Source organism: Mixophyes fleayi, chromosome 11 (assembly GCF_038048845.1).
Source record: "Mixophyes fleayi isolate aMixFle1 chromosome 11, aMixFle1.hap1, whole genome shotgun sequence".
In the NCBI taxonomy this organism is placed as follows: Eukaryota; Metazoa; Chordata; class Amphibia; order Anura; family Limnodynastidae; genus Mixophyes; species Mixophyes fleayi.
Window position 1 is genome coordinate 80,980,211 of NC_134412.1, and position 16,596 is coordinate 80,996,806.

The following is a 16,596-nucleotide window of genomic DNA, read 5'->3' on the forward strand; positions in this document are numbered from 1 at the left end:
TTGGTTTACTTACATACGGGAGAAGTTACACACAGTTTTAGTGCTAATTGTTTTGGCTAATGTCTTAATGCACCTGTGTTTTATTCCAGACTGTGGTCATCTATCAAACCACATCTCTGAATGTTCCCGATACAACTGCTGCCTCTACTGCTGCACTGTCTTCTGATGGGAGCATAAAGATATAGGGTGATGTGTACCACATTAAAGGGGCAGACAGTGTGAATATCCTACAGACACAACAGGAGAACTGCTCACACTGGATGGGAGAGATGACTATTTTAATAAATATATATATATATATATATATATATATATATATATATATATATATATATATATGTCCTAGAGATTTTGCTTTTCAATTGGTAGAATAATTCATTATTCTAGGCCCCCAATTTAATAATCTAACTTGTCTAATAGGATATAAGATGGAAGGAAAGTAACAAGTTATTGGCCTGATTCATTAAGGAAAGGAAAGTAAAAATAAAGAGTATCTTTGAACTTTGGCAAAACCATGTTGTATTGGAGGGGGAGGTAAATTTAAAATGCGAGGACAGATTTATAATTGGAGAAGGGCATGTCCTAGATCAACATTTAATGTCAGTGTAAAAATAAAGCTACCAAGTGTTTGCATCCTACATGAAAAAACAGCCAGTATTTTTCTTATGTGCAAAGTAATAAACTCATTTGCACCCCGTGCATTGCAACATGGTTTAGCCAAGGTTCAAAGTTACTCATTTTTTTGCTTTACTTTCCTTAATGAATCAGGCCCATTATGTTCATTACATTTGTTGCAATAATGCGTAAGATTTAAGGTCGAGTTATCAAATAGCAAAAGCTTTACCCTAGATATGAATGGTGATCACAAACAAAATGTATTAACACATACTTTGAAAACATTACATCAAGTGATTCAATTTGTTTTATAATTTTAATTACCAACTAAATTCCTTCATAAGTCTTACAATGGTAGGGTGATAAGCAGAAGACATAATATTATAAAGAGTCATAAGAAAATATTTTTAAAACAAAGATTTGTTTTACTATTTATATTTAAACAGAATATTGAAAGGTATACTGTATATGTTTTGGAGGATATACACGGCACAATATTATGGATGCATTAAGAAAACTAATATAATCAATTAACTCCTTAAAGGTAAAGGTAATTTCCCGTTTAACCCAACCAATACAATCTCTTTTCTGTTCTAAATTCACAGGAATAATAATGTGATAATTATATAATAAGCGTTTGGCCGTAGTCAATGTACAGTGAGGGTGTTCCAATCTCAAGCGCACACAGTGGCATGAATCAGGGTCTTAGCCCTGTTTACACTACTCGGAGGTACCATATCACCGTACATTTCCCTCCTGGTCAAATGCAGTATTCTTTCCTGGGACAAGCGTGACTTCTGTCTGCAGTACCGGAGGCTGCCATCTTGGGTGAGACATTTGCTAAACCTACTGAGTCTAAATGCCTGATATCATCCACCAATTGGCTTCCTCTGCAGACTATAAGAGTCTCCTCCTACATTCAGCAAATTGCTAGTGCAACACTTTTCTAGTCTCCACAGTTGCTGTCTGTTTTGCTGCCTGCTGTTTACAGGTCTCAACCCTTCATGTGAATTCAGCTTCATTCCGGTTACTGCTTCTATCCTCCTGCTGTATACAGATCTCCACCATTTATCCTCTGAGGGAAGTAAGCCACATCCTGCACCTGTGTTATGGACTTCTCTGTGTGAGTTCAACGTCATCTTACTGGCTGTTATATGAACTGCAAACCAGTAACCCTTTGTGTGAATTCAGCTTGATTCTGCCTGCTGAATTAAATACTTTATTCCTCATGTGGATTCCCCTTCATTCCAACTGCTTGTGTACAGATTCCAGCTATTATCTTCTGTGTGGTTCCTCCTCCCAGATTCCACTGCACTCCTGCCACAGCTAGTCCCAGGGGTCCCGAGACGGATTCCAGTCCTGATCAATACTGATGACAGTTTTGTATGCATGCTATAACACGTGTTTGCAATCAGGAGGAACCGTAAAATGTATATCATGTTCAGTAGACATTAAGAACATCCTAATAAATGTATTTCATAGGGGAAAAAATATTATATTTTTAACTGTTTTATCCTTGCCCCTCATGACTTTTAATGGATTGACCAGGTGCATTCTCATGAGCATTAATTCAATCCAAATTATATATACTTACACTGTGTGGATGTGGTGGGAATACTTTGAAAATAACCATTAAAACACAAGGAATTGTTTTTATTATGAATGAATTTGGTTTTATTTTGTACAATTTAAGTATAGAGGAAGCACTGTTATGTGTCACACAGGTGTTCTAGAACACAATGGTTTTCCAACCCAAAATCTGTGGTGAGTTAATGGGTGCTGTAATGTGATATTTTATGGCATGGGGAACGCTGACCCCATGTCATATGTCATCTCTTCAGTTGTGACCATAGGACCATTTAAACCCTTCATAAAGCCGCATTGGGTTTGGAATACCAGTGTTCTAAAATGTGACATTACCCTAGCGCACTTGGTTATATTATTACCATTTTGTATTTATATGCACTTTCGTGTTTTATATTTTGCTTATCTGCATAATAAATATGTTGCAATGCAGGAGGCGCAAATCAGTTTATTTCTTTGCACGTAAGGAAAATACTGGCTGTTTTTTCATGTAGCACTGCAAATACTTGATTGATTATTTGTACAATGAAATTAAAAGTTGATCTAGGACATGCTCAACCCCAACTATAAATCTGTCCTCACATTTTAAATTTACCTCCCCCTCCAATGCAACATGGTTTTGCCTTACTTACTTACTTTTGTTTAACCTTCCTTAATGAATCAGGCCCAAAGACTGAACAGTTTTCTTTTAAGCACACTAATGACATGCTAACTGGGCTACTTGGGTAGCCAGGAAGGTCATAAGAAGCGGATCATACATTCTAGGGGTTATTGGGAATCAGCCAAAATTGTGGTTGCTTATGTTCTATGGTGAATATTTTACTACCTAGTTGGCCATGAACACCTTGCTATAGATGGAAGCAGGCGCGGGCTGGGAGAGGGAAGCCCGGGGGTCACACAGGCGGCCGCATCACATGACAGAGGATGCGGCCGCCTGTGCGCTGACACAGCCGCATCTGATGTAACCCCCCCGGCCCGAGTAGCGGTCTGACCGAGCGGCCCGGAGGGGCGTTGCCCCCCTGCCCCCTGGGCCAGCCCGCCTCTGGATGGAAGTATTACTGACTTTTAGGAAACAATACTATTGAAACATAAAGGTAGTTCTGGTATGATCATAGGTCTTTAGCTGCCCTGTACTTTTTCATGCATTCACAGTAATGCTTATACACTGAGGAATTTTGCATACATGTTATCATGATATACAGTTCACTGTACCAGTTATTGTAAGGGCTACATGGATGATTTTAACCTGTGTTCAGTCCCAAGCAATCACCAGTCATATTGGTATGAGATTAGTATATTAATTATACACCATGTGGGCTCCCTATAGGTATGCCTGCACCTATTGCACATGGGCTAGCACAGTGACTTAGTGGTTAGCACATCTACCTCGCAATGCTGGGTTCATGAGTTTGATTCCTAACCATGCACTTATCTGTGTGCAGTTTGCGTGGGTTTCCCCTGGCTGCACCAGTTTCCTCCCACACTCCAAAAACAAGCTATTAGGTAAGGATGTGCACCGGCGACTTTTGGTGTCTCGTGTTTTGTGTTTTGGGTTCGGATTTGTTTCGCAAAACACCTGCCGAAAGGTTTTGGTTCGGATTTAAGGTTTTGGATTCGGATTTTTTTTTTGAAAAAAGCATAAAAAGTTCAAAAATCAAGTTTTTGGGCTTATTTTCACTCCTACGCTATTATTAACCTCAATAACAATCTTATCCACTAATTTACAGTGTATCCTGAACACCTCACAATATTGTTATTAGTCCAAAACGATGCAACGAGGTATCTTTCTGGACTGCGTAGTGGAGTGGTCCCCACAATATAATAAAAAAACCATCAACTGGTCTGAATCGCACCAAAAAATGTACCTGGACTGCGTAGAGGAGTGGTCACCACAATATAATAAGAAAACCATCAACTGGTCTTAATTACACCAAAAATTGTACCTGGACTGCGTAGAGGAGTGGTCACCACAATATAATTTAACAACCCTCAACTGGTCTGAATCGCACCAAAAAATGTACCTGGACTGCGTAGAGGAGTGGTCACCACAATATAATTTAAAAACCATCAACTGGTCTGAATCGCACCAAAAAATGTACCTGGACTGCGTAGAGGAGTGGTCACCACAATATAATTTAAAAACCCTGAACTGGTCTGAATCGCACCAAAAAATGTACCTGGACTGCGTAGAGGAGTGGTCACCACAATATAATAAGAAAACCATCAACTGGTCTGAATCGCACCAAAAAATGTACCTGGACTGCGTAGAGGAGTGGTCACCACAATATAATTTAACAACCCTCAACTGGTCTGAATCGCACCAAAAAATGTACCTGGACTGCGTAGAGGAGTGGTCACCACAATATAATTTAAAAACCCTGAACTGGTCTGAATTCCCAAAAAAAAGTTTCTTGACTGCGTAGTGGGGTGGCCCCGGTACACAATTTTTTACCGGGGCCACAATATAATTAAAAAACCCTCCACGGGTCTGAATTCCACCCAAAAAGTTTATGGACTGCATATAGTAGTGTTCCCCACAACATTATTTAAAAATTTTGCAGCAACAGTCAACGTTGTTTAATATCTGATACACCTCTATCTGGACTGCATAGTGGAGTGGCCCCGGTACTAAATTTGGTACCGGGGCCACAATACCTCCTCCAACTTCCAAGTGTTTATAACATATAAACACTACAGTAATTCTAGCACGTCAATACCTCTTGTTTTAAATAATGACAGGGCATTTTACTTTTGGTTTAATTTTTTGAATTTGTTGACATTTTGTTTTACTTTTTGAACATGGCAAACGAATGTTGAATGGTCACATAATGCCAAAAAAAGAGTTGCAAGATGGAATTGTCCTTGGGTATGTTGTTGTAATAGGACATGCACACTATAACAAACCAATCATTTCAGTGACAGGGCCTACCAAACAACTGTGGCTGAAATGATTGGTTTGTTTGGGCCCCCACACCAAAAAAAACAATTCATCTCTCCCTGTACAAACTAAACAGGCTCTACTGAGGAAAGATGTCGTCCTCATACTCAACCTCTGATTCCTCTCCCCCTACAGTGTGTACTTCCTCCTCCTCACACATTATCAATTCGTCCCCGCTGGACTCCACAACCACAGGTCCCTCTGTACTATCTGGAGGGCAGTGCTGTACTTCATTGAGGAATTGATTATTCATTTTTATAAACATCATGTTTTCAACGTTGTGAGGAAGCAACCTCCTTCGCCACTCACTGACCAGGTTCCCCGCTGCACTAAAAACTCTTTCCGAGTACACACTGGAGGGGGGACAACTCAGGTAAAATAGAGCCAGTTTGTACAGGGGCTTCCAAACTGCCTTTTTTTCCTGCCAGTAACAATATGGAATGTCTGACATGTCTATTGGGATGGTGTCAGCAAAATAATCCTCCACCATTTTTTCAATTGTGACAGCATCCAATGCAGCGACAGTAGACATGTCTGCAATGGTTGTCAGGTCCTTCAGTCCGGACCAGATGTTATCAGCATCCCCGCCAGCGGCTCTTTTAGGAAAACTGAGCTTTTTCCTCGCAGCCATAGATGTGGAAGAAAATGAGGGTGGAGCTGTTGGCATGTCACGGTCCTCTTCAGAGGACAATCTTCTGACCAGCAGGTCTTTGCACCGCTGTAGACTTGTGTCCGCCGGAAACAGAGACACAACATACGCTTTAAACCGAGGATCGAGCACGGTGGCCAGAATGTATTCCTCTGACTTTAAAAGAGTGACCACCCTCGGATCCTGGCAAAGCGTACGAAGGGCTACATCCACAAGAGCTACATGCTTGGTGTAATCGCAATGGTTTACCAGCTCCTCCCTCACTTTCTCCAGCTGCTTCTGCAACAGCCTGATCAGGGGAATAACCTGACTCAAGCTGGCAGTGTCGGAACTGACTTCTCGTGTGGCAAGTTCAAACGGCTGTAGAACCTTGCACAACACGGAAATCAGTCTCCACTGCGTTTGACTCAGGCGCATCCCCACTCCTTTGCCTATGTCGTAGGTGGCTGTGTAGGCCTGAATGGCCTTTTGCTGCTCCTCCATCCTCTGCAGCATATAGAGGGTGGAGTTCCAGCGCGTCACAACCTCTTGTTTGAGGTGATGGCAGGGCAGGTTCATGGTTTTTTGATGTGCCTCTAGTCTGCGGTAGGCACTGGCTGAATGCCGAAAGTGTCCAGCAATTTTGCGCGCCACCGCAAGCATCTCCTGCACACCCCTGTCACTCTTGAGGTAATGCTGCACCACCAAATTAATGGTGTGGGCAAAACATGGGACGTGCTGGAAATTGCCAATATTTAATGCCCGCACAATGTTACTGGCATTGTCTGACACCACAAATCCCCATGAGAGTCTAAGTGGGGTAAGCCACTGGGAGATAATTTCCCTCAGTTTCTCTAATATGTTGTCAGCGTTGTGCCTCTTATTAAAGCCTGTAATACACAATGTTGCCTGCCTTTGCACGAGCAGCCATTTTGTAGATGCTGCTACTGATGCAGCTGTTGCTGTTGCTGCGGAAGGGGATGCATCTACCCAGTGGGCTGTCACAGTCATATAGTCCTTCGTTTGCACAGAACCACTTGTCCACATGTCCGTGGTTAAGTGGACAGTGGGTACAACCGCATTTTTTAGAGCACTGAGGACACTTGATCGTACTTCTCTGTACATTTTTGGTATCGCCTGCCTAGTGAAATGGAATCTCAACGGGATTTGGTACTGGGGACACAATACCTCCATCAACCCTCTAAATTCCACTCCACTGATGGCGGACACCAGGCGCACGTCTAACACCAACATTGCAGTTACAGCCGCAGTTATATGCTTTGCAATAGGGTGACTACTATCGTATTTTGTGGTCATGGCAAATGACTGTTGAACGGTCAATTGTTTTGTGAAAGACTTAGCGGTCTTACGACTTCCCCTCTGGCTGACAGCAGCAGTGGCAGTAGTAGGTGTACCGCTGCAGGATTCCTCGGATGAATCCCGTATTGAAGAGGACTCAATCTGGCTGCTGTCTTGCCCTGCAGGACTGAATCTGATGGATATCGTGGAGGAAGTTGACGAGGAGGGTGTTGCTGGTGTGTATCCAACTGGACCACGAGATTTAGGTGTCCCTGTACCGATGAGGGTCCTAGCCCCAGTTCCTGAACTAACCACTGAACTATGAAGGTTATTCAGGTGACGTATAAGGGAGGATGTCCCTAGGTGGGCAAGATCCTTACCCCTGCTTATTTGAGCTTTACATAAGCTACATATGACCATACATTGGTTGTCCGGATTTGGATAAAAATAACTCCAAACCGAAGAGGTGCATTTTTTGGTCTTCTGACCAGGCATGACGATGGGCTTTTTCATCCCATGGACATCAGCTGTTTCCCCCCCCCCCCCTGGTGCCTCATTTTCAATAACCACATCACCATCCTCATCATCACGTTCCTCCACAGCGCCAGCTACATCATCAATAGCCTCCTCCCAGGCCACCTCTTCCCGTACAGTGATGGGAAGGTCAGGCTTGACAACCACCAACACCCTTGAACTCGCCTTGGGGATTTGTGATAATTTCTCTTTAGAAGGCAGAGTTGTTTGCTGTTTTGTTGCTGACAGCATAACTCTCTTAAATTTTTTGTAGGGGGGGAGGAGGAGGAGGGCTAAGATCCTTGGGTGAAGCTGAACCACTAGTCATGAACACGGGCCAGGGCCTAAGCCGTTCCTTGCCACTCAGTGTCGTAAATGGCATATTGGCAACTTTACGTTTCTCCGCAGATGATTTTAAGTTTCTCTTTTTGCTACTTTTTCTTAACTTGGGCTTTTTGGATTTTACATGCCCGGTACTACGAGATTGGGCATCGGGCTTGGAAGACGACGTTGATGGCATTTCATCGTCTATGTCATGACTAGTGGCAGCAGCTTCAGCATTAGGAGGAAGTGGGTCTTGATCTTTCCCTACTTTATCCTCCAAATTTTTGGTCTCCATTATATGTAACACAAGATACTGCAGAATGTGTGAACTTGGTAATATTGCAGTACCAATGGACTTATACTGCTGGATTGCTTTTGCAAATTTTGTTATAATTACTTCTTTTTTTTATTTATTTTTTTTATTTTTTAAACACTTGGGAATAAAGGGGAAATAACTATGCCCTTAGGAGCACAGAGCACAGGACACAGCACCACTGGACTGAACAGGAGACAGCACAGGACCCAGCAGCACCACTGAACTCAGAAGGACAGAGCACAGGACACAGCACCACTGGCCTGATACTGCAGAACACAGCACAGCACAGCACATAACTAAACAGCACAGCACGAGATGTAGCAGGACAGAGGACCACCTAACACACCCTCCCTCTACCCTGATCAATGCCCGAGTGAAGATGGCGGCGACTAGCATGGAATTTATAGGATCCGAGTATCGCGAGATCCGACAGCGGGATTATGACTCCGAGCCTCGCTTTCAGGTTTTCATTTGGCGCCAATACCCGGATCTGTCTCGGATCCGACTCGGATCGGCAACGTTCGGGTGGGCTCGGATTCACGGAATCCGAGTGCGCTCATCTCTACTATTAGGTTAATTGGCTGCTATCAAAATTGACCCTGGTCATACTCTCTGTGTGTATATTAGGGAATTTAGACTGTAAGCTCCAATGGGGCAGGGACTGATATGAGTTCTCTGTACAGCGCTGCAGAATTAGTAGCACTATATAAATAGCTGATGATGATACCACAGTCACTTCAGTGAGTTAGAGCCCCATACATAGCAGTGTATTACTCTATGAAAAGAGCAAACACCTTAAGTTTTCATACGCAGTTTAATATTACCTATATAGCCATAGCCTAATCTATTGTTTTCAATTTTATTTACAAATTGTAAGGTCAGAAGTTAATACTATAGGTTCTCACTGGGCACCCATGAGTGAAGCACAGCACACTCCTTGGACAGAGCAGGACACAATCCAACCAGCTGCGCTGTGGGCGGTGCCAAGGTTTTCTTTGCATAATCTCCCTGAAGTTAATTTTCAAAAGTGGGCACGTATGGTGTTAACCCCTTCTCATTCTCCCTTTATAAACATACTTCAGATCACTCGCTCACTGCTGTTGTGTTGCGCAGCCATTGTATTGCCAGTCTGCCCATGTGCTTCCATCTATAAAAAAATGACATTTTCTCTTTAAGTGGATTTTTTTCGCTTCTGTGTTAAACTGGCTCCCGGCCCAGTGGAAGTGATGGAACAGCGACTCCTCCCTGTAAGAAACGTCAGAGTATATTCTGTCTTTGTAAACAGCTTGTGATATCCACACAGGGACGGGAAGTTACAGAACAGATATTCAGCAGAATTTCATTACAAAACAAGGTACTATCAGAGTGCATGGAATAATGGTTACTTAGCAACTATATAACTGTGGTATATAAAAAATACTCTTTGTGATAAGTGAAAGGCAGCACAGGAAGTAACTGAGAACTGGTTTAAATAAATATTCCTCATTGAACATCATTCTACCATAAAAGCAATTTATAGATTTTACATTGGAGGTTCATAGTAAAATAGTAGCACACAGACTGTAGAAAAGGTATCTATTGTTAATTTGAATGTTAATTGTTATGTTAACAGACTTTGCTTTAATTTCAGAGTTTGTACAATAATTGTTATTTTTTAATATTAGTTTATTATTGTGTATTGTGTTTAAGTGTATAAATTACTTTTATATACTGTATAGTATATTTGTATAATTGGTGAGTAGTTATGTTCCGTGTTACATTTGATGAATTATTGCATAAACATATCCCTTTTAGAGCTTTTCATCGCCGTCCTCAAGCACTCTTGCCTAGCCAGTCACATTTTGTGGACTTCCTTCTGTACCCGATAACGAAGTTGAGAAAGTCTGTTGTAAAGTAGGAAGATCTCTAAAGTACCCTTAGTATTCCATGTGTCCGTGAACTTTTGCTTTTATTGCATATGGTCTCTTAACCCATCTGTGATTTTCAATATCTTTATAAATGGAAATAATTGAATAATAACAAGCAGGGCCAGATTAATGGCCACATGGTCCTGGGGCTGAGAATTATAAAGTGCCATCCTATTGGAGGTGTGGCCAGTGATGTGTGGGTGTGGCCAGCATGTGTGGGCGTGGCCAGCACCATGGAGGGCATATCTTGCACTTCCCTCCAACCACCAACATCTCCCTCCCATCTTCCCTTATATAAAGAGTGCACCACTAACTGGATCACACAGCATGTATGTAAAGTGAAGAGGGGAAATACGTACCAGCTGTCCTTCATGTAGGGACAAGTTCCTGACTAATCAGGATAGTTCTCTAAAATCAGGACTATCCTGATGGAATTGGGACAGTTGAGAGGTAAAGGTATGTTATTTTATTGACCATTAAAGACAAAAATACAAACAATAGCTGATTATTTTATTTATAAAGTGCTTTAACAGAAACCTTCATGAAAAATGCTAATTTTTAACATTGAACAAAATACAGTGTACTGAAAACTTAAGAGAAATAAATAAAAAAAATAAAACTTGAATATTCATTTGAATATATATATAAATATGTTGTCTATTGTATGTATCTATATTGATCCTAATATATAAACATTCACTGTCCACTTTATTAGGTATAGCTGAACATCTCTAGTTAATGCAAGTATCTAATCAGCCAATCATATGGCAGAAACTCAATAAAAGCATGCAGACATCAGGGGACTGGATAGGCTGGGGGGGGAGGGGGGCATCTACTCCCCCAGGCAACGCCCATAGTGGGCTACCTTGGGCTGGGTCACCTGCATTTTTTTTCCATTAAAAAGTGACCAATACCCTACTGAGACCTGCCTTGCCCCAAAGCTAAAATTTGCCAGCCCTCCCCTGGCAGACATGGTCAAAAATTACAATTGTAGTCCAGAATGTAAATGTGATCTAAGTGACTTTCACTGTGGAATGATTGCTGGTGCCATACGGGTTGTTCAGTACCTTAAAAACTGCTGATCTCTTGTGCTCAAAACCAGCGCGGCCTTGTTAATGAGAGACGTCAAAACAGAATGGTCACCCTGGTTCAAGCTGACAGGGAGGCAACAGTAACTCAATTAACCATGGGTGGTATGCAGAAGAACATCTCAGAATGCACAGCACATCCAATGTTGAAGTGGATGCGCTACAGCAGCAGAAGACCACACAGCACCCTTGTGACCGCCACACAATACAGAGGGCGACCTTGTGACCACCACACAATACAGAGAGCAACCTTGTCACTGTAACAGAATACACAGGGCAGCCATGAGACTTCCATCTAATACAGAGAGCAAAATATGTCTGTGCAGTTAATGTGTGAGAACGAACACACAGCCTCTGTAGACGCAGCCCCCTTCCCACTCAGCAACAGACAACTTCGCGATTGGCTGCCTGTTGCTCTCCAATGACGGGACCACCCACTGGCAACCAGGGAAGCCGCCAGTGGTCCACATCACCAACCCGCACCGCTCATCACCCCGAGCCCCAAATTGAGGGGAGAGAAGCTGTCAGGTCTCGTGCTTATTTAGTCCTTGACTTACCCTGAGGTTGGTTTACAAATTTCGTATGTGCCGACATCCCCACTGGACTCTCTGCAGTGGAACACAGGCTCAGTTAATAAGCTGCTGCATCCTTTTCATCCTTCATCCACATGTTCATGCCTATATAAGCAGCTTCCTGGGAACAACAAATTACTAGTTTATTGAGCTTCTCTCTTAAACCAGCACTCTGTATCCTGTTGTCACTCTGTCTGTTCCTTGGCACGCTCTGCTGATTCCATAGTTGCAGAGTTCAGAACTTACACTGGTATTAATGTAAGTACAAAAACTGTGTGACAGGAGCTTAATGGAATGGGTTTCTATGGCCGAGCAGCTGCATGCAAGCCTCACATCACCAAGACCAATGCCAAGCGTCGGATGGAGTGGTGTAAAGCACACTGACACTGGACTGTGGAGCAGTGGAAACGTGTTCTGTGGAGTGACGAATCACGCTTCCCTATAAGACAGTCAGATGGGCGAGTCTGGATTTGGCAGATGGCGGAAGAACGTTACCTGACTGACTGCATTATGCCAACTGTGAAGTTTGGTGGAGGAGGGATAATGGTATGGGGCTGTTCTTCAGGGTTTGGACTAGGCCCCTTATCTTCAGTGAAGGGCAATCTTAATACCTCAGCAAACAAAGTCATTTTGGACAATGCTATACTTCTATCTTTGTGGCAACAGTTTGCCCCAGTGCACAAAGCAAGGACTACAAAGACATGGTTTGATGAGTTCGGTATGGAAGAACTTGACTGGCCCACACAGAGCCCTGACTTTGACCTCATCGAACACCTTTTGGATGAACTGGAACGGAGATTGGGAGACAGGCCTTCTCGTTCAACATCAGTACCTGACCTCATAAATGCTCTAATGAATGAATGAGTACAAATTCCAACAGAAACACTTAAACATCTTGTGGAAAGCCTTTCAAGAAGAGTGGAAGCTGTTATCACTGCAAAAGGGGGTCCAACTCCATATTAAAGTATATGTATTTGAATACAATGTCATTACAGTCCCTGTTGGTGTAAAGGTCAAACATTGGAATACTTTTGTCCATATAGTGTACCTTTTGCTCTATATATGTATGTACTCCAAAAACATACAAGTGGGTTAATTGGCTGCTGTAAAATTGACCCTACTCTGTCTGTGTATATGTTAGGGAATTTAGACTGTAAACTCCATTGGGGCAGGGACTGATGTGAGTGAGTTCTCTGTACAGCGCTGCGGAATTAGTGGCGCTATATAAATAAAGAAATGATGATGATGATGATGATTGGATTGTCTATTGTTCCTATTAGCCGCAGACACACTTACATTTCTCTTATTCTGTGCAGCACAGACTATCAGATGTGTTTATTTAAAGGAAAAATCTATTTGACTAAATCATACTTGCCGACTTCCTGATGTCAGCATCCGGCAGCTGCCTGGGAGAGGTGGGTGATCCGGTGGTGGGGCTATGTAAATCACGCCATTTTGGCCCCACCCCAGGGATGTAATGACGCAAACACATCATTTTACAGCAAATGCCGCAATTCCCTGATAATCGCGGCATTTTGGATTTAATTCTGCCCACTTTACTCGGAAGTGGGTGATGACATAACCGTAACTCATCAGAGTTATATATATATATATATATATATATATATATATATGAGTATATGTCTTGCAAATATGTCTTTGACCTGCTTCCAGGTCCTCCTTATGATCATATAAGACAGGATCCTTCATGACACATAAATTACCTCATTTTACTTAGATGTTTTACAACTATTTCAGGCCATGCCATTATATACTTAAAATCATTTTTGGCAGTATAGCTTTTGAAATGTTGTCTCATACTGTATCTGAACCCACTCTCCCCAAACCTTCCCCTTCTTCCCTCCTCCAGTTTTAAACAAAAGTACAAACAAAGCAGAAACACTATTTAACTTAGTACTGAAAAAGTTAATGCTGGCTATGATAGAGAGACGTCAGAACACACAGTGCATCGTAGCTTGCTGCGTATGGACCGGTCAGAGTGGCCATGCTGACCATTGTCCATCACTAAAAGTGCCTACAACTGGCACGTGAGCGCCAGAACTCTACCATGGACCAATAGACGCAGGTGGCCTGCTCTGATGCATCATGTTTTCTTTTACATATTGTGGACGGCCGGCTGCGTGCATGTCGTTTACCTATGGAAGAGATGGCACCAGGGTGCACTATGGGAAGAAGGCAAGCTGGCGGAGGCAGTGTGTGATTCTCTTTGCAATCTTCTGCTAGAAAACCTTGGGTCCTGGCATTCATGTGGGTGTTACTTTAACACATACCACCTACCAGAGCCGTAACTAGGCAGGTGCGGGCGGTGCCATCGCCCAGGGCGCAAGCCCAAGGGGGCGCAGCAGCCGCCCGCTACCTGTCTCTGTGCCCTGGCTCAATACTGTACACATCGCCCTACTTGAACTTTCAGCCAGCTTCCCCCACATCGGCATCAGAACCATTGGAACACATATGCGTTCCACTGGCAGGAAGTTCGGCATTTGGAACGCAAACTTGCGTTCCAAATGCCGAACTTCCTGCCCGTGGAACGCATATGCGTTCCAATGGGACATTACCTGATTCAGCGGTCCAGTGGTTCCAATTTGCTGCTGGTGTAACTTCACTGGAGAGGCGCCAGCCGGCTCTGTACTCTCCTGCATGCTCCTTCACTTACAGCTGCTTCTAGAGTGTTGCGCATGCGCACCCCTCCATCCTTATGGATATTGGTGAAAAAGTTTCCAGTCTCCATGTCAGCATGAATAAATCATTCCCGGACATATTATTCAATTGAGGTACTATTTTTTGGACTGTGTTTTTTCATAATTTTTACATCTTTTCAAATGTTATTTTGTATATTTGTCTGCAGACATATATTTTATATATTTTTTTTATCATAGGGTATGTGTTTATTTATATATTATATTGGTATTTAGTCCTTTGTAATATTTTGTTTCATAGCTCTCTCATTCACTCATTAGATATAAATCTGTTAGCCTTATCCCTCTTTACCTAGCATTCTTTCTTTTGAGTGTCGGGGAGTATATTTTGTTATAATTTCTATTCACTTAGAGAGGATTAGGTCTTTCCTCTCAATCTCCCCACAGTTTTGTCAGCCTTCATAGATACATACAGAGAGCGCTGGTATTCTCCATTTTCTTTTATATATAGTATAATAGTCAGAAAGTCATATTATATATATATATATATATATATATATATATATATATATATATATATATATATGAGTGAGAGAGATGGCTATATGTATATAGATATATATATCATGCATTTGCAAAGATGTGTAACAGAATTCTCTCAGTAAAGTGCTAGCCACACCTCCACATTAGGTTAGCCACACCCACTTGTCAAATGTCACTCCCACTTCAATGGGGGGCGCCGGTGCCCTGTCTCGCCCAGGGCACTAAAACGTCTAGTTACGGCACTGCCACCTACCTAAACATTGTTGCAGACCAAGCACACCTCTTCATGGCAACGGTATTCCCTGATAACAATGGCCTCTTTCAGCAGGATAATGCAACCTGCCACACTGCAAAAATTGTTCAGTAATTGTTTGAGGAACATGACAAAGAGTTCAAGGTGTTGAATTTGTCTCTCGTTGTACTGGCTGGTCCCCAGGCGCGGGCTGGGAGATGACAGCCCGGGGTGCGCACAGACGGCCACATCACATGACTCGGGATGCGGCCGCGTCATTTATGACGCTGCCGCATCGCCTGTCATGTGATGCGGCCGCCTGTGCGCTGACGTGGCCGCATCCCATGTCACGAGACGCCGGTGAAAATGTGTATATTGCATCCGGGAGGCGGCCGGCCGGCCGGCCTACCCCCGGCCCTAATAGAGATAAAACTGAGCGGCTCAGGGGGCCGCTGCCCCCAGCCCCCCGGGCCAGCCCGCCTCTGCTGGTCCTGTATAATTGGGGCACCCTTATTCTCCGTATTCAACTCAGTGAGCTGTGCCTGAGGCAGTCATATCTCTGCTGGGGATTGGAGAGCTACTAGCTGAGTATCAGAAAGGAGTAAGATAACTCTGTCCAGGTTTGAATACACAGACAGTAGTAGAGGCTCTGCTTTGATTTTGCAGGTAAACTTCCTGTTAGTATCTTGGATGTTGCACTTGTCTCTGATGACATTAAGAAGTAGGCACATTGATGGCATTGATAAAAAGTCTCTGCACTAACATAACAAACAAACAGGTTTGGTGGGCTAGTAACTTGGTGCTCTACTGACAACAATAGAAGAGTGTTTTGAGGCCAAAGGCAGGTTTAATTTTTAGGCATTTGAATGTTGCACCAGGCTAGTTGATAACATTGAAATATTCAGAAACACTGATGGCAAAAGCTAGCTTATATATTATGCACTTTATTATATAAAATGTTTCTGAATTGTTGTTTCTTCCAGCTGAAGAACTATGTCTGCAGCCGCATCAGATGTAGGAAGTGTTGTGATTATCTCTCAATTGCAGCCACAAAGACATCAATCAACCACATCTGAAGAAGGGCTAACTTCTAATGCTGCAGCCCCCTTGCCCAAACCACTTGTCGCATTCTACCGAGGAGAACCTGAAGCTCTTGGGGTAAGTCGAGTGCAGTAGAATGGCTCATAAAAGTAACAAATGTGTACAGCAGAGATTTAATAAAAATAGGACTGTATGTTACATGATCCTGCTAATCAACCTGCTGGCTGCTGTACTATCTTCAAACAACCAGAAGGGGGGCAGCGTAGAACACTCAGCTGGTGTAGCTGTCCCTCGGGAGACGGAAATTACTGAGACAGTAGACAAGTACGCTGGCTATAA

General features: G+C 42.9%; 2 protein-coding genes across 4 annotated transcripts in view; both read left to right on the plus strand.

Annotated features, from left to right (window-relative positions):
* Positions 1-1,557: 1,557 nt before the first annotated feature.
* Positions 1,558-16,596, plus strand: part of LOC142106897 (membrane-spanning 4-domains subfamily A member 4A-like) — a 92,894-nt gene continuing 77,855 nt past the window's right edge. The window contains exon 1 of the mRNA XM_075189949.1: positions 1,558-1,738. The gene's annotated coding sequence lies outside the window, so the exon portion shown is untranslated. The remainder of the gene's footprint in view (positions 1,739-16,596) is intronic.
* LOC142106896 (membrane-spanning 4-domains subfamily A member 4A-like) overlaps positions 9,368-16,596 on the plus strand; it is a 46,421-nt gene continuing 39,192 nt past the window's right edge. The window contains exons 1-2 of one of the 3 annotated variants that reach the window (XM_075189945.1): positions 9,368-9,571; positions 16,200-16,374. In XM_075189945.1, the coding sequence (XP_075046046.1) occupies positions 16,210-16,374 (165 nt within the window). In that variant the 5' untranslated portion in view covers positions 9,368-9,571; positions 16,200-16,209. The remainder of the gene's footprint in view (positions 9,572-16,199; positions 16,375-16,596) is intronic. The other 2 variants (XR_012679808.1, XM_075189946.1) reach the window with 2 other exon arrangements.